The following is a 19263-nucleotide window of genomic DNA, read 5'->3' as shown; positions in this document are numbered from 1 at the left end:
ACTTTACCACTGAGCCACAACCGCAGCCCTTTCAACATAAATTCTTAGAAATCATAATTCTGGGTCTGAGTACACAATTTTAAGGTTTTGCTCCCTGTTCCACTGATGGAGAGATATCTATACTCTCTATAGCCACATATAAGAATATTTATCTCATAATCCCTCTAGCACTTAATACTGACTTAAAAATATTTGCACATTTCTTATTGTTGTACATTGCTTATTTTTCTTTGCTTTATATTTTTTGATTACTGGTGAGGCTCTGCCTATTTTTTTTCCCCCTTCATGTTTCTTGGCAATATTTCCTCCCTGTGAACTTCTGTGTATTGCCCATATATCTATCTAGAGCATTTATCTTTTGGAAGATAAAATTACTTACAAGCCTTGAATATTATGTTTTACTAATATTTTAGTCAGTTACTTTTCGGTCAGTTCGTCTCAACCAACGACAGTGCAGACATGTTCTTCTTTCTGCAATTTCAGAAACTATAAAATTAATTTAAAATACTTTGGCTGAGGCCAATATGCCACCTATAAAAATTACATCAACTCCACTCCCAAACAGGTGATGGCATCTGTGGATTTCCCTTCCCACAGGGAAAGTTCTATCAGGAAGTTACCCAGAAGCAAAGTTGAATTGCAAAGTCCATTGATATGGAAAGCGTATATCCTGAGGAATTCGGGACTTTCTTTTTTGCTTCCATTCTGGCTTTTTACAAGTCCTAGTGGTCACGGGCTAGGAATTCACCTGGGAAACTTTCCAAGAGGAGATGAAGTAAACCAGAGGGGTGGGTCCTTCTCCCACAATTCCTTAGCCACCTATGGTGGAGAGGCATTCAGGTGCTGGCAGCATTCTGGAGAGTACAAGACTTCTGCTTGGATTGATTTTCATTTCTATACATACTACCTATTGTTGAGAAGAAGGAAAGCCGCCTATCACAGATGTTAAACAATTGGTTGTTTAATGACTCTGCCGCTGCAGTTTCCACACTGGGTGTGGTGTAGATTGTGCACATTTATACAGCTTCTTTGGCATCAGAGTCTCTGACAAGAATGCTTTGATATGAGCAGATTTTCTGCAGCGATGAAAAACATACTTGAGTTCTTTCCTCCCTCCGTTTCGCAGCTCTTGTCTACCAGCCACTGGCAGGAGTCACCGTTTCTGCACCGAAGGAATGCTGCTTTCCAAAATCCTTTGGCAGAATCTCCTAGAGATTTGTTTTTCTGCTCCTTCCCAAATTTAGCAACAGTCCTCAAAGAAAAAAAGAAAAAACTGACAAACTGATAGGAGAAGAAACTCTGATTTAATTTTGCATTTCTTTCATGGAAAGTTCAGAGTTGATCATCTACAACCAATCAAATTGGACAAGAAAATTTGGTGGGGGGGGAGAAAGGTAAACAAAAAAGTGTATATCCTAAGGTCAAACTGTTCTTTATTCTAGTCAAGAAACAACATGTAATACAAATTAAGAGATTTTTATGAAAATCATTTGTAAGTTAAATGAATGTAATAGCTTGGTGGTGAAGGAAGACTTTCAATAAGACAAAATAATGAGTTAGGTGAAAAAACGGAAAGAATGAAAAGTGTTAACTGTGACATTTAAATGGTTACATGATTTTAATTATTCTTTTAATAATAAGCCACCTTAAGATGTCTATTCAAGGACCTTAAGTCTGTGCCTACTATGGAATTTGCAGTTGAATTAAAGCTTTGCTTCCTGTGTTTGGCATTTCTAAGGAAACAAATGGAAATCGGTTTAAGACCTTATAAAAATCTACCACCTACCAAAAGAACGTAAAAGGTAAGGTGGTAAGCCCTAGCAACAGAGAGTGAAAAGTTTTTTTAAAAAGCCACACACGCATTATATTTTTTGGTGAGACAGAGCAAGAGAGACAGAAGAGTTAGAGAAGAGACCAGCAGCCCAGTTTGTGCCAACTCCTCATTTGTTCTTGGCTGCCAGGGGTTTCCGGCTGATCTTTTTTGATTTGTCATTATTCTTCTTCGGGGGTTCTGGGTTTGCCTGCATGTGTCTGCCGTAGAGGCTGAAAAGAGAAAGAGAGGAAACCATGAGACGTATTCCACCAATGTCAGTTTCAATTGGTAGAGTTTTCAACAATAATCTCCAGAAACACTCAGGAAGCCAAAGGAAACCAGAAGATCACCTGCTTTCTCTGGGCCATACGCTATATTGAAGAATTTACGATTGTCCCACACACACGTGCACGAGCACATGCAGCCTGTCCCAGGCCGTTCAACCATGGACAAGCCTCTTGGAATTGTGCACTCACTGGGCAGCGTGTTGAAACGGTACGGCAGGTCACCTGGACTGTGAGGGCAGGTGATGCTCAGCAAGTTCCAAAGGCTGCAAGCGCTTACGTCGACAGTGACAAAAGTCGGATAGAACTGAAGAGACAGAGTGTCCGTTTCATGAAAAGTGAGCACCATGCTTGGCCTAAAAGCCCAGGGGCTGGCTAATGTGACTAAGAGCAATGGTGTCCGCGTCTACTCTGGCTGCACGCGCGTGATTGATAGCGAGGGGATGGGTACCACACATCAATGCCACATTAATAAGTACCGCTGATTAAATGTTGACAAAGTGCCCTACGATGACAGTGGATGGCATTCACTGCCAAGCGGTGCGGGCTCTGTGGCTGAGAGGATTTCACTGAGCAGCAGATAGTAATTAATCCATAATTTATGAGTAATTCTGATTAAACTAAATTAAAAGCCACCCTAAAATAAATACAGCTCGACCGTAGCTCTCCTTATTGATATCCCTGTGTCTCCCAGAAGGCCCTCCAGGTCCTCCAGAGTGGGGTCATGACCTGGCTGCCATCGCAGCTGCCTTGTACCTATGGATGAGTACTGGCACAGGGACCGTCTTCCCTGTGCTGGGTGACACTGGTTCTAGTGCCACTTGAGAAATCACACCCATTCTTGATTCTGTCATTTTCTGGCCATGCAGCGTGGCACTATTTAGCGTATACTGGTGCTCTCGATGACCTCGACACTGTGGCTGACAGGGTGAGGGGAGATGGACACATAATTTTTCCAGTTGATGGTGTGAACAGGGAAAAGTGGGGCACTGGAGTTTTGGCAGGTCCTGCTGGATTCTGTCCTTTCCAGAGTCTTCCAAGTATGTCTCCTTAGGAGTGCTACGTGGCTCAGGGGCAGAGCATTTGCCTGGCATGTGTGAGGCCCTGGTTTGATCCCAGTACCACAGAAACAAAGAAAGAAAGAACTATGAGTGGGCTCTACCAACCGTGGCGATGCAGAGATGTCTCTTCTCTCATGAGTGGATGCAGAGTTTGGAGTTGGCAGGAGATGAGCCTATGAGTCAGAGGATACCCACCCAGCCAGGTGCTGGCAATGTCTGCAGGTAACGAGGAGGGTGTCTCCTGTGTCAAGAAGGTACCACATGTGCCAGACTCCATAGCAATTAGGGGTTTAGAGAGCTTTGTGCTAATGTTTTGGAGAGAGCAGCCCCATCCCACCCAGCCTGGCAAGAAAACCTGCTGTCTAAGAAAACACATCTTTAAAGCCACAGATGCTCCCCTCCCCCACATTGAATAAAGAGTCACAGATCCCTGGAGACCAAGTCATGAACACCTAGCTGTGGCTAACAGGTAAAGAACCTCTGGTTTAGATGGAGAAGAGTTACCAGAAAGTTCAACCTTACCCCTGACACTGTCCCCAATTTCCAGTGCAGTATCCTAACCCTTGACACCTGTGAATACATGATCCTAGGGGCAAAGGGACTCGACAGGTGCGATGAAGCTGAGGATCTTGAGATGGGAAGGGCAGCCTGCATTATCTGGGTGGCACAACCTGTGTGTCTCCTTCCCAGGATCACTCCCAGATACATCAAGCAGGTAGAAGAGACCCTGAGCCCTAGCAGAGTCATCTATTATAGTCCCCATCTTAGTCGACACCCTCTGGAGTATACTTCCCCCTTGAATAGTCCGTCCTTTTCCTCCCAGGATGCTGCTTTTCTGCAGCCTGACAACCCCTGGAGGCCTCTGGTCTCGGAAGTCCTCTTACCCTGCACAAAGCAAAGGTCTGAGCTGTTGTGTGTGTCTGCCTGTGGTCTCAGTACCTTCGCCTACACAGCTTTTTTTTTTACAGTCTCTTATCTCTTTCCTGTTTTCCAACCCCTTATCCCACAAAGGAAAAAGAAATGGACATGTTTTTACTTGGACAACGATGAACCTTAAAAATTTTATAAAAATCTACAGAACACAATATCAGAGCTCGTGCACATGGAAACCCAGAAATACTTGTGGGTGCTGGGAAAGTGGTATCAGCAACCATATGAGGTCACAGGAGGGAGGAGATGCCCTGTGTCATGCCCTGAAAGCGGTAAGAGCCACAGTGGGCGAGGAGGGCTTCCGGGGGTGGGGTTGTGCTTAGCTGGTCCTGGGAGTAGGGACCCAAGGAAGCCATTTCGGAAAGGGGTCAAAAGCTGCTGGACTCCCACCAATGTTCTGTTCCTTTCAAGGAGGGAACTGGCATGTTCCGATGACATTTCAGTTCCTGCCTTTTCTCTTCAGATCCCACTGTGTGTGCCTGGACCTCTGAGCTACCCAGCACGTCACTTCAAAGGGCCAGGCAGGAGACCCCAGTCTCACAGGTTCAAATCTGAGTTTTGACGCTTACAAGCTGTTGGTTCTGGGCAAATGACCAGTGCCTTTCCCCTCCCCTTGTCGTGCCTCAGTTTCCTCCTCGGTATAGTCAGGATGTCATTTTTCTCACAGGGCGGCTGTGGTGGCTGGATCAGCCCGATACCATGGTGAGTCTGCTGGAAGTGACAAGTGAATGCTTTTGAAACACAGGGCTGATGTAGGGTTATATGGAGAGTGATTAAATAAAGATAATTATATGATTGCCTCAGCTCTTTAGGGCTATTTCCTATGAAGAATAACAGTATTTTCTATGAACATTAAATCCCCAAACACCTCTGGAAGAAAGGTCTGAATCCTCTTTGAATAAAGCAACTAAGGCCCAGTTCAATGCGTCACCCCACTTCCTTGGTGAGTCATCACAGGGCTGGTTGGCACGCTGAGCCGTCCTTTAACTCCTCAGGCTGTGTGGGCAGATGAGTCGGCCTCCTCCCAGGCAGCTTTCCCACATGGAGATGGGGCTGGCGTGGGGCAGTGACAACAGGCACCTCTGGCTCCAGCCTTGGCCTCTACTTCTGGCTCTGCGGGTTAGGAGCCACAAGGCCTCGATTTGGTAGTTATTAGCCAGAGGTCTGCAGTTTGGTATGTAAGTGTGGTACACAGGTGGACGGCCTCCAGAGATGGCCACATCCTCTTCCCTGACCCTTGTGCATGTCTTACTTCACAGGGACGGCAGAGGGATTCTAATGATGTGAGCAGGGAAGACGGTCCTGGATCAGGTGGTGGGCCCAATGTCATCAAAAAGGGTCCTTGAAAGAGGTGGGAAGAGCAGGGTTAGATTTAGAGATGACACACACACCTGGCTCTGAAGATAGAGGACAGGGCTATGAGCCAAACAGCATAGGTGACTAGGAAAGGCAAGGAACTGCATTTTTCTCTTGAGTCTCAGGAAGGATGTATGGATTCCGGGCTTCTGATATCCAGAAGGACATTTTTTTCAGCCAGTAAGCACATAAGTTCCTAGTAATTTGTTGCAGTAGCAACAGGAACTGACATGGTAAATGAACCTCTCTGGCCCTGCCAGGCCGCGTGCCCATGAGGATTCTACTTCATTTCATCAGGAAAAGAAAAGCAGTTTACTGAGGAGGAAAAATTAAAGAACCAAGCTTCAGGAAGGGCAAGGTGTACCCTGAAGGGAAAATGGGGTGCCATTCTTATAAGAAGAAGTGAAAACAGGCAAACTGTCCCCTCTCTACTATAGGTAGAAAGAAGGGTCCTGCCTCTACTGTCTGAAGGTAACGCTGCTGGTCCACATTCTGATTACACCTGGATTTAACTTATGGAGGTGAATGAGGGACATAGAGAGGCCAGCACTATTTTTTTCTTCTCTTTTTCCTTTTGGTATCATGGATTGAACCCAAGGGCACTTAACCACTGAGCCACATCCCCAGTTCTTTTTATATTTTATTTAGAGACAGGATCTCACTAAGTTTCTTAGGGTCTTGCTAAATTGCTGAGGCTGGTTTTGAACTCTTGGTCCTCCTGCCTTAGCCTCCTGAGTTGCTGGGATTACAGGCATGTGCTACCACGCCTGGCAAGGTCAGCCCTATTGAAAGCAGTTTTATTACTTGTAGCTCTAGAAAGAAAGGTGTATGCCATGTCACACAAGCCACATCGGGAAGCAGCAGATGGGAGAGAAGGTGAAGAAGCAAAGGAGAAAGCAGGGCTCAGAGTCCAAGGTCAGTCCATCAGGCAAGTTTAGGATTAGAGAGTTCAAATACTTCTGTCAGACTGCGGGTTATCAGGTACCTGGCCCTGGAGAGACTCAGGGCAGGGGGAATCTGAGCTGGTGTGAGGTGGATGCAGGGAGCTGGGCATGTGGGCTTTGCATTGACTGGTTTGCACATGAAAGGCGCTCATAGGCAAGCTGTCTGCCACTCTAGGAGCTAGCTGGCTGGCCTGAGAGGGAGGTCTCTCCTGGAGGTAAAAGCATCACAAAATACAAATAATAAAAACACAATTAAGACAGCTCACAACCTTCCAGACGGATTTTGTCTTCCTGATCATCCAATTCCCTCCCCTCCTGAAGATGCACACTGCACCTTCAAGCCTTGACAAATGTAGCCTTTCTAGCTTGCTTGTTCTCACTTTCTGTCCCCAAGCAAACCCGAACCATCCCTCAGTCCCTGGCATGTCCCAGAGAGGATGTCCCCCCTCTGTCTGCTCTGCTCAGGTGATACCTGTCCTGTCAAGTTGGAGTCCACAGTGCCTGGCCCTGGGGATTCCTGGAGAACTGTCCTGGGGCACATTCATCCCTTTATCTTGTACCCTGCTTGGTCTAGTATGACATGTGGCCTTGGGAATGTCACTTGTCTGATGACCTCCTCTGTAAAATGAAGATGAAATTTCTCAGTTACCTCAGAGAGCTGCGGGACAGACTAAATGAGATACGGAGACAATCTTGTCCATGTGGACTTAACATAATGGATGTTCCAGAAAAGCAGTTACTGCCTTTAACCTCTTATGAAGTTCTGTGATTCAGGTGACTTGGATAGCTCCTTCCACTTCACACTGCTGTTGCCACTAAGTGTGGCCTGGGACCTGCATTTGACCATGTGATTTTGGGGTGGGTCACCTCTGGGAGGGGCCACCTGGCTGTGTCAGCTCAGGAGTGTTGACAGAGAGCCTGGCTCAAGCTTGCCCACGAGGCTGCAGCCGCTGTGGGCAACATGATCAACCCAGAAAATGGAGCAAAACTTCTGCTCAGTCCCACAAAATCTTCTCTGCCCTGAAATCCGAGGTTTGTAGAGGATAATTGGGAGATGATTGGGAGAGGGAAAAACTAACAATGAGCACTCTGAAGTGACAGGAAAGGATCCATTACTCTCAGGAGTCTGATGAACAGGCTTCTGTCTCCAGAGACAATTTCAAAGGTGAGATGCCTGGCAGATGCTTTCAGCGGGGGAGATGAGCCAACCATCCCTGCTCAGGCTCACAAGAGCTCTCCATTTCTGACTGTGGAGGACTAGGGCGAACATGGGAGTGGGCCCTGTTCAGAGCTGCCCACTGAAGAACTGCTGCTGGAGAACCATTAGGAAATGATTCTGCAGACTGCCTGGGTCACGAGGCTGGTCACTTTAGAGGTGTTATTACAGCAGCCTGTAGCCTGGCCTCTTTAAGTCCCATGTAACTGACTGCTACTGCCTGATATCAAAAATTGTGCAGCAAAAAATTTCAGACCATAACAACTGGCATAAATTTTGCAACAAATGTATTTATGAAGTAGTACAATGTGCATGACTTTCCATTATTGACACACGAGTTTTGTTTAATATGGGCGCCTTCAGTTTTGGAAAAACGTGTGTGTTCTGTTATTCCAGTTGGATCCAAGGGTCTCTTGCTGACCACTGCATGCCTTTACGGCTGCAGCAATGAAGACCACTCCAGGCCTTCCCATTCCTTCTTGACAATTTCCGGGGTTGGCTATGAGGCACTGTCCTGGTTCTTGTTATCTCTCTGGGGACCTCTTTAGTCCTTGGGTCTCTGCTTTTATCTCTTTGTATCCTCCTCCCAGAAAGACCATTTAATTTTATAACTCCAGTGATTAGCTCCAGGAAGCAATCTCCCAAGTCACCATCCTCTTCAGTACATTTGCAGACCTGATATCAAATGCAACGAGGCAGACGAGAGTCCCCCATCCCAAAATCCACAGGTCTGACCCTCTGCATCTCTAGACCTTTGGGATCAAATGTTAATGCCATCTTGAAATACAGCTCTTTCACTGGTGGCCATATTAGTTGAATGATAGAAATTTCCTGTGCAGTGAAAATTCTCAGCCTGGGACCATGGAACTGTGTGAAACTCTAGGCAAAGCTGAATATGTAGCTTTCATCAGTTTTTCAAAAGGTTCATAACTCAATGGGCTAATTAGCCACTTTATGGTACTTAAGTTTATCCTGATTTCTATCATCTTCTGACTTTATTCAGTTTTTCTTCTACCCTAATAAAGGCTCTTGTCACTTGGCCCTTAGATGATGACACTGGGTCCCTTCTTCGTCTCCCTGATGCTGGTCCTTGCCTCTTCCAATGAGTCCTCTACACAGCTGACAGAACCACCTCTCCTTGGTGTACCCATGTGTACCTACTGCCCCTGGATGAGTACCCAGCTTGGTACCGGGTACCAGGCACCAGAACACATGCCCCTTCATCTTTCCCTGTGCACGAACAGGCAAGAGTCATGTGTGGCTGGGCTCGAGGCAGGCAGCAGGAGCATAGGAAAGATGGATCCAGTCAATTCCACCACCTATTAGCTGAGTAGCTTTAAGTTCTATGTCTTTCCAGAATCTCTGCTACCTTAACAGGAAAATGGGTAAACATGCAAACTGTCTCCCAAGCAGGTGCAGGGGCAACAAGATTGGCATGGGCTCACATAAAAAAGTGCTAGATCAGAGGCCTGGGATTAGTGTTTCCTGCTAGTCATCATTCCCTTAGGTTCTGGTTTTGTTTAGTGTTCTTGCTGATCTGTGTCATCACTCTCTGGAAGGCCTGCCTGGGTCCTTTTCTACAATTCATATCTCACTCATACTTGGAGGCCTTGAGGTTTTTCACAGCTTCCTTGATCCCCCATCTCTATTCTGCCTTCCCAAAGCATGACGGGATTTATCAGGATCTCACCATTCAGTTCTTGATGATGCATAAAGTGACGCCTACCCTTGCTCAGTATTTCAAACCATCATCATGACGCACTGACAATAACACAACACTCACCATGGCTACCACATCCTCATTATTCACTGTTACAACAGCCCAGTGAGGGAGGTCCTATTACTATCCTCCTTTCTCAAAGGAGGAGATCGACTCGTTGCAACTTCAGGACTGGGTCAAACTCAGGCAGTTATGTCAAAGTTCAAACTTGACTCGGTTGTCTTGTTGTGCATCTTTCTGGATTTCCCAGCTGCCATCTTCTCGAGAGTGGGGATTTCGGGCCTCACTTCCTTTGTGTTCCGTGTGCTGAAGGCACGGCTCGAAACACATTGTGTGTGATGTAAATATTGTATTTCAGAATGCCAGGTATATGAGAGGTACAATATGCTGTTCTGAAGTCATTTGCTCATGTCATATGCCTCCCTACTGTTGTTATGGGTGTTTCCATGGAAAGTCCTCAGACAGACCAAGAAAAGAACCAGTTTTCAAATCTAAGTAGATGGCTAGCAAAAATAATGGAGAGAAATAATTTTACTTATAATCTGTAATCTTCTGGTGGGAGGCTAAATTTAAAATCTCCGCAAATAAATCTGTGGACAAAGTGTGAAGCCTAGATTATTAATAAGCATTTGAAATATCTTTATTTATCCTATCTAGCAGCTATGAGAGGCTGGTGACAGAACCTTAGCACATAAATTGCTGAGTCTTAAAAAAAAATTACAGTTATCCTATTCCTATGAGAAGTCTCATTAATTCAAAAGGCAATGATTTTGTTTTTTGGGTTTTTCTTTGGGGTGAAATCAGACCTCTGAGAGATGGTTCCATGCAATTCACTAACAACAGTAGGGGTGGCACAGTCTTCTCTATTATAACCTTCACTGTTCTCTGTCCCCAACACACAATGCAAAGAGAAAGTACAAACATACATGTGCAAGCACCATCTATATAAATTGCCAAAAGGGATGTGTGGTTGGCTGAACACAGATATCAAGCTCTATAAAAACACAATATAAAATATAAGGCAGATTTAGAAACACCCCATATATTGCAAACTTGCTATCTGCCCCACTGGAGGGGAGAAATGAGGATTCTGGCAGAGCAAAACTAACAATATCATGCACAAAAGATGCTCATTAAACTTTATCATCCTGTCTACTCTAATGATGCTTTTACTTAATAAAAATTCCCCGAGCAGTTGCAAGGATATTAGGCAAGGTCTTTGGTTATGTATCAGAGGTCCAAGCTGTCACCAGTACGCATGCAGTTCAGGAGGTATGTTCCCTGGGGAAGGACCAAATACAGCTTCCACAGAATACATGCAGAGAAAAATCAATAACTGCAACTTGCCTCCCTGCTTAAGCATTTAAGAAAATAGGTAATCCTTTCAAATTAAACTGCAAAGTGCTAAATGTTGCAATTTCCAGAATAAACTCAAAGACAAAAGGAAACAAGTCCAAGGGCACCGGTAGGTTTCCCAGACAAGCTGCCTCCTGGGTAGACTTCACATCGCACTGAAGAGTGAATATTTTTTATGAAAAGAAAGAATGACTTTAGTACTTGGTGTAGAGATTAAAAAGAGACACCCAACTGTAAATGTCTGTATGCTTGGAATATACACAGAGATACACAAAACTATTCATGAGTTTGAGAGAGGAAAAAGAAGGAATTATTTTTACATGGGCAATTTACCCCTTTCAAAAATTATTCTTAAAAATCACTACTATGAAAATCCACTAGACTTATCTAGCTCTCAAAAGCTAAAGAGCAATTTTCTAATAGACTTCTTAACAGGCTCGGTTGGATGTGAACACTATATTATCACAAATTATGGTGATATTTTGTCCATATTTTATAACCCACTTTAAATGTCATGTCCTGCAAAGTCAGGATTGGCTGAAGAGATCACCACAATCAGGGCAGGAGAGAGGCACCATGGAAAACCTGAAGACAGGGGACAGAAGATTGTCCTCTCTCTGTTCAATGATAAAATCAACACAAAACACATCAAAGCAGAAACAGGACAAGTCACCCAAAATAACAGCAGCCTCACTCGTGGGCCAGCAGGCTTGAGGTAACCAAACCAAGGGTACTGACAAACCCAGAGAGAGAACGTGTCCATCAGAAGGGCGTCAGTGGGCGACTGAAACAATGGGCTGAAGGCAGGCAGTGGGCACATAGAGAAAGAGAAAGGCAGAGAAAGGCAGGCACCGAGTCCTGTGCATGGCTGGCAAGAGGACGTCGCTGCAAGGAAGCAGACTCCAGGCAGGGCTCCCCTCCTACCCTGCAAATACTGCCCACACTGGCAAAGGCCTGAAGTTGGCCTTTGCTCCAACTTCCCTGTTTGGAATGTGCTTCTGGACATTGCCTGGAGTTAGGGGCTATCTCCATCCCCTCTTCACAGGTGAGGAGACAGAGGACAGACACTTTACATGCCTTTGATGACATGCAGCACTCTGACCCCGGGGCCTGGGTATGCTGCTCTGGGACTGCTGTCACTTGACCTCTGGCTCAGCCTTAGTCTTTGCAACTGGTTCATACATAAGCATGTGGCCCACGAGGGCCAAGGAGAGAGACAGCTCCATGAGCTTAGGTCAAAGGCCTTTCTTTTCTGTTTTACCTAAACTAAGAATGACAGGAGCCCAGATCTGCTTGGCACATGCCAAGATGGGGTGCCAGCCCAAAAGAGATATTGGCACAGACTTATGAAGAACTGAAAGATGGAGGGAGAATGGATCCCATGACACCCTCTGGAACCTTCTATCATGACATGCCCCAAGTCTACTATCACTGGATTAGTCGTAATATAAAACCATCAAGTCATGACCTCTCCTTCTTAGGATTTGTGTTCCTTGGCATCAAAGGAAGGTCTAGGCCTAGCACATAATCACTGGTCTTCTTTGAAGGTGAATTCTGCAGCGAGGTCTTCTCTGCCCACATTATCTCCCACTAGCATTGACTTCCTTCCCAGTATACATCATGAATGGGTTATTTAATTTGATTACTGTTGTTTCTTGCTTCTGCTAAGAGAAGATGAGTTCCTGGACAGCAAGAGCCTTGCATGTCTTGTCGGATGTCCTCTGCCCGGCACGCCATGGGCTCCCCGTGCAAGTTCGCCAACTGAACAGATGAAAGCCTGGATTCCTGCACTAACTGAATGGTTCCTGGCCGCATCAGAAGTGCCTCTGCCACAAGGACTATGTCTAAATTGTTTTTGCTTCTCTTGTTCCCAGTGCCTGGCACACAACAGTCACCCATAAATAGGGACTGACCAATGGACTGAATGAATATCTAGGTCAAGGAACACTTCTGACGGCCTCAGTCCCAGCTCCATCAGTGTGCATCCATCGGCTTCCCACTTAGAGCCGGTTACTGGAGGGACGTGTCCTGTGCAGACCACGGCAAGTGTCCGGCCTCTGGGGTGTTATCTTCTGTCATGGAATTCTGCTTCCTGCACCACTTTCTCAATGCCTTCCTCAGCGTGCCACAGGGTGAGACTGGAAGGTAAGAGGCAAGATGGGGCGAGCATTCACGATGCCACCACTCGCACAGTGAGGCCACTGGAGCCAGGCTTTGTCCCTGGGTAAGATTCTCTTCCACAGAACCGGGACCAGGGGTTTCCACTGAATTCCTTTATGGTACAATGGGCTTTTACTGAATCATAATCTTAATAAAAACTAGTTGAAGACAGTAGTTGTCTTTGAAAGAAAATTCAGTTAAATGAACATTATTAAGGCAACGTTCCTTCCCCTTTCCTTTGAACAAACAAATTAAAAATGAGAATGAGCCCGGCTTGGTGGCACATGCCTGAAATTCAAGTGACTCAGGAGGATGAGGTGGGAGGATCCTAAGTTTGAGGCCAGCCTCGGCAATTTACCAAGGCCCTAAGCAACTTAGTGAGACCCTGTCTCAAGGAAAAAATGAAAAGGAAAAGAAAAACCAAACAAAACAAGGACTCAGTGCCAAAGAACCCCTGGGTTTAATTCCCAGTCCCTTCAAATAAATAAATAAATAAAATTAAAAAAGAGTAAATTTTTATTAGTCATTTTTGGCACACACAATTCCTTCAAGAGCAGCTCAGGGGTATTCCTGACTTCTAACGTCACTGAGCTAGCAGTCCTAACAGAAAAACTTGAGTAGCGTTCACTGCACGTTGGCTTGTACACAGGAGGCTTCTACAGCACTTTCTATATAGAATCTCATTTAAGCCTCAAGCAATACGGTATGAAGGAAACCACAGGGGGTCCACGTTTGTCCTGTGGCTCTGATGTAAATGCTGTTAACAATTACAGATCTGGTGTCACACATCTAGGAATCTAGTATTGAAAAGAGAAGTACGGCGGTAGAAGCAGACAGCATTCCTATGCTCCTCTTCCTCCTCTGTGTGGCTAACAGCACGGACTCTGCTCTGGGTGGTGTCTCTCCCTTTCAGTTTCTCTCAGTCCTGGTGAGTTACTGATTTGACCTTAGCAGGTGACAAGCAAGTCAACTGAAAGCTGGACATCTCATTGAACAGAAGTACAAGGCTCCAGGTGTCAGAGAGCGGGTCAAGAACACCAAATAGGGACTCAGAGGTTTTGCAATGAACCTGCTAACTGAGCGATCCGTGTTTCCCACAACAGAAAATGGGGCCTCTGGATTTACACTGCGGAGTTCACTATCCTTAGTGGACTTGGATATGGCGTTTGATGGTGCGCTCCACTGGACTGTGCCCAGAAGCCACTGAGATAGAGCGCCATGGCCAGGGCTTCGCATGGTCAGCACTGGGCATCTGAATGGATCACACACGTAACCTCTGAATCCCGTGCAGCACTTCAACTACGTGAACTCACCCAAATCACATTAAATGAAACTTTACAGGGCTGGCGTCTCTAAGGTCCCTTCTCTGCTTTGGTAGAATGTGGTGTGATGCCTTAGATTTCAGAAGGACTGTAGCATTTTTCCCTTCCACCACTGTCCAAGGATTTTTGGTGAGGTGGATCACTTTCTACTTAGAAACAGAGCAAACATAAAAACAAAAACCAAAACGGCCTTGAGGATCAAAACCAGAAAGCATCCAGCTCTCCACCACCCAGGTGCTGCCTTATCCATCAGCCTTTCAGCAGGTGGAGCTCAGGGAAAAGCAGCGGCAGGCACCTGGCACCTTTGGTCATTTCCCTGGCAAAGCCGAACACCCTCCCTAGGCCATGCTCTTTAGGAGGTGGCCAGTGCTTCCCTGAAATATGGCATATCAAGCCGATTTGTGCTTTTCCTGCCCTCAAGATTCCAATCTTTGAACGGCTGGCCAGTGATGGAAAGAGGGCAGTAGCGGGGGAGGAGTCCAGGTTTTGGTAGGCAAGGGACCTGTGGGTGTGCAGAAAGAAACAAAGCAGTATTTGGGGACAAGTGAGTCATTGTCACAGAAATAATGGAGAAGCCATCCCTGACAGTTCCATAGGAGAAAAAATTTTGGATTCCACCCTTCTTTCGGTTTTTACTTTTGTAGTTTGAGTTTTATGAAAAAAAAAAAAAAATACCCCTGAAAAAGGAATAGTGGGTTTAAAGACTAGAAAATCTTGGGGGAAAAAGTCAGAAAATATTTTTGGCCTTGATATACTAGGAGGTTTCATATCTGTCATCTACTTCCTCCCATTTTTTAAAATCAGATTTTAAAGTCTCACAGTAATTTACTGCAAGTGCAAACAGGTTAAAAAGTGCCACGTCTGTGACTGAGGCTCCACGTTACTGTAAGATCTGCAAGAAGAATCCAGGCACTGAAAACCAACCTGGTGGTGGTGGGAATGCTGGGCTGCATGGGAAGAGGATCTGCCTCTCTGGGCTCAGCTTTCCTGGTTGGATGCCCCCAGCAGGCAAAACTGTGGCTGTGGGTGGGGAGGGAAGAGCTAAGGCTTGTCACAACAGCTCCTTTCATCCAAGAATCTCGTGTTTCATTGAAGAATCTCACCCACAAAACACCCCTGAAAGGTGTTAGAACATTCTAAATGCAGATGGTGGAAGTGAGGTGGAAGTAAAAGTGTGAGGTGCGAATGCCAGAGGAGCAGGGTGTCTGGGAAGCTCCTCCCGACGATCTGATGGCACCATGGATGGAAGACCCCAAAGGGAAAGGCGCGCCATCAAGACCTTCCGACGTCAACAGACCACTTCCTCACTCCAAGTGGCCTGGCGGAGAGGAGGGGCTGAGGAAGTGCCACAAAGCAGACCACGGGTGACCTCGGAAGGAGACCTCACAATTGGGCTTTTCCAAAGCGGGGAATAAGGTGCCTACTGAGAGTGTGTGCGGATATGACATCCACTAGTGACCTCAGGGCTTGAAGTATTTTAAAAATCTCATTCTTGGTTGAGGAATTTTCTCCATTAAAACTCAGGAATTCAAAACGGCAACCTTAAGGAAGGCAAGATCCAAAGACTCATTTTCCATTGAGCTCTCAGAATGTCTTCATTATTGTTTTTTTGACTACTATTGACTTGTTCCCAAATCGTACTTTCTTTCTCTACAACAAGGCATGTCTCGTGCACGGGCCTCTTTGTGTTCCTTTTCTTGGCTCGAGTTCCCCAAATCACTGAGGGCTGCCATCTTTACCTCTGGCTAAGACTGACAGGGAGCCCACTCTTAGTGGGACACTTTGAGTTGACTTTGAAATACAGAACAAGAAGCAAGGCTGGTCTGATTGTGAATACTGGTTTAAAGCAAGATGTTCTGGACAGACTTACAACCCAGTTCACTTTGAGAGAAGGAGAGACGGGGAAGAGACAGGAAATACGAGATTCTTCCTTTACATTGAGCACCTGTGTAGAAGTCAACACACAGAAGACTATTAGAGATTATTTTGAAATGCATCTATAATTCCTGGCAGTTCGGAATCTTGGACAAGTTACCTAACCTGAGAATTCTTTCTGCTCTGCAAAATAGGATCGTGGTAACGGTACATATCTTATATGGTTGTTGTGAGGATGAAATAACAATGTTTAGTAGGTACCGAACAGGTTAAACCAAGGCTACTGCATATTGCTCAAAACAGGTTGTCCATTCTAAACCTGGGCAAAGCTACAGGATTGCAAAATGCCTTATGGTTGTCTGCCCAAAGTTTTACACAAAACACAGCTTCTTTCCAAAGAGATATTTTTAAAAATGTTGTATTATGTATGATTGAGGAAAATAGCAAATGGCAGAGAACATAAGGAGGGTCCTTGGATACAAAGCGACCAACAAGTGTAGTCACTTTCTGAGTCTGGTCTTCACTGAACCCAGCACATAATCACGCTAGTGAATGCCAAAGATAACGGTGTAGATTCTTCCTGGAAGAAGGTTCAATTTCTCCTGCTCTGTCCAGGGTTCTGAATGGGCAGCTCACCAGTACTAAATGAAAAACGAGTAAGGGGGTATTGAGTACATCTTTGGTCCTCGCCTGGCTCCAGCTCTCCCATTCACAGGCTAAGCTGTTCTGAGATCTATTCAGAGGGGAACCACATTACGTAAGAGTCAATAATCTTTATGGTAACTCTGCAGTGAAAGTGTCATTTGTTGTAATGAACACTGATCATAAGTTAAGCCTCTAGCTACTCTTTCAGTATATTTTTCATTATACTGGTCCTTGCTCTGTTATATTTCAGGAGTACTGAGGGAATTCATCCAACTATGTTCCTAGTCAGCTCTTTGTTACTCAGATTAGATTCTGCTAAGATGCAATGGAGCAATTTGCAAACACACTGGTTCTTAAGGAAATGCATCAGACACTGGTTATGTGTTCTCTTCTGCTGATGCCAGCAGGCAACTTTCCTCCTTTCCTTTCCCCCTGGTTATCTGTCCCCTTAATTTGCCATTTTCTCTCTATTTATCGTCTACTCCATTCACAGTGTGGTTCTCCAGGCCCAAATCTGAGACAGTATTAACAATGTGTTTCTGGATATTTTTTTTCCTGCAGTAATAACTCTTTGTTCAATTCAACGCCAGAATAATGTTTCCAAAATCATCACTGCCTCTCCTCCAGCTCTTACTTGCAAACACCACTCTGCTTACATTACAGTCATTCCCCCTCTGGCTGCTTTAAAGGACACTAACTCCAAAAGGCACACCAGTGAGGAAATGCTGGAACTCTTCCCTTTTTTTTAAAAAGCCAATATGAAAAATTCATTTTGCATGTTGCATATTAAGCATGAAAGTGGAATTTCCAAATGCCTCTGTGCTTTATGCTCTTGGATCTGTTCATAAGTGGGCTGTGAGACCCCAGAGAGACCACATCACCACCTGGGCTTAGTGGTCGCTGACCAGAACAAAGGCCTGGAGACCACATGGAGTCACACCCAGCGCTGGTCCTCTGGCCAGAAACACTGGCAGACTTTGGCATGCTAACTGGGCGTGGGGCCTCAGTCATCTCCACCTGACAATGGGCACTGCTGGTTTCCATCAGACTAGGAGTGTCATCCTGTTTGTCACAGTGCCAGAGGATTATTTGAAATATTAAGGATAAGAAAATGGAATTTTCAGGCATGAAAGATTCGTGTTTGCCACCTGGGTTTCTTTATAGGACAGACTCGGTTAGGACTGCTCCTTTTTAGGGAAATTCAGCTCAACGAACAGAAACGTCTTTGGGCAGGCATGTCACATTCTCTGTCACTGTACTTTCCTTCTGATACACAACAGAGAAAAGCTGAGAAGAAACTTCTATTAAAATGTCTAGGGCTCTTTAAAATATCATTATTTCTCCCCGCGCCCCCCCCCCCCCCCCAGCTAAGACATCATGCTTCTGGTTAAGGCAGAAAACTACCTACTGAAGGGTGTGAAGATCATGTGTACAGTCAAAATACATAACACAATCTCACACCTGGCCATATTTCTTGAGAATTTGGGGTAACAGGGAAAAACTACTGGGCTGGATTTGGGGGCACTTGGAAGTGAGCACAGAATGGAGGTCAGAAAATAAAACTGAGTTCAAAGTAAGGATAGGGAAGGTAGTTGTGATAATGTGGGGATGAACTGTATGCACCCTAACAATGGGAACAAGAAGTACCTAAAAGGCAAGCAGAGCTCCTTTGGAATTGAGGAAATGATCACACCGAGAAGGCAGTGAACCAGCATCTCAATCTCAAATCAGGTGTAACACAAAAACAGAACAAGCAAAATGAATCTGGAAATTTAAGTAGATATTAAGAAACAGCTAGTTCTGACAAAAACAGCTGTATATACTAGAAACCAAAAAGAAAGCACCTATAGATGATACAAAAGACTGACCCCCAAGTTCAGGAGGAATCACTAATACATGTATCAGCAGACAGAACCAGGGAGGCAGGAACAGGCAACCTATGTGTGTCTCATTTTACTCATCTGTAAAATGGGAACTCTACTGGCGATCTAATAGAGAGGTGATGAGGATTAAGTAGCAGGTACTTAACACTAAGTACTTTGCTGAAGACGATCCCCCCCTAGAGCAAAATGTTCACAACAATTATCAAAATACTATGAGTCAAAACACATCTGTGTATTATGGAGCACTAAGAAATTTAAAAGGGAAAGGTGTAGAAAAAAGGATGTTTCAATAAAAAAAAAATCTCTAGAGATAATACTCATGTAGTTTATGAAATGCCCTGGAACCATACATGTATCTACTTGGCAGTATGTCACCTAGTGTGTGTGCCGTGCATGCACATCACAGTCTTGTCAGTTTGATCTATCCCTTGTTAGGAGTCTTCATTAGGCAAAGAGATGATGGTGACCTGGTCCACTCTCAATTTCTCTTCTGTAACAACAACATGAAAACCTGCTGCAACCAAAAGTGAATCAGTTTGGCATGCACCACATCCACGGCACCTTCTCTGGGTAGGTAAGGTTAATTTCATTCCAGAGATGTGTATTAAAACATGGGCTGGAATGCGGCTTGGTGGGAGAGCACTTGCCTAGCATGTACGAGGTCCTGGGTTTGATCACTAGTATTACAGAAAAGCAGA

The 19263-nt window shown here is 45.1% G+C and overlaps 1 protein-coding gene across 2 annotated transcripts in view; it reads right to left on the bottom strand.

Annotated features, from left to right (window-relative positions):
- Positions 1-1285: 1285 nt before the first annotated feature.
- Positions 1286-19263, bottom strand: part of Rsu1 (Ras suppressor protein 1) — a 182682-nt gene continuing 164704 nt past the window's right edge. For both annotated transcript variants that reach the window (XM_047520762.1, XM_047520763.1), the window contains exon 9: positions 1286-2043. In XM_047520762.1, the coding sequence (XP_047376718.1) occupies positions 1941-2043 (103 nt within the window). In that variant the 3' untranslated portion in view covers positions 1286-1940. The remainder of the gene's footprint in view (positions 2044-19263) is intronic.

Source organism: Sciurus carolinensis, chromosome 12, assembly GCF_902686445.1.
Source record: "Sciurus carolinensis chromosome 12, mSciCar1.2, whole genome shotgun sequence".
Classification (NCBI taxonomy): Eukaryota; Metazoa; Chordata; class Mammalia; order Rodentia; family Sciuridae; genus Sciurus; species Sciurus carolinensis.
Note: the sequence above shows the minus strand (reverse complement) of the source record. Positions and strands in the feature narration are given on the sequence as shown.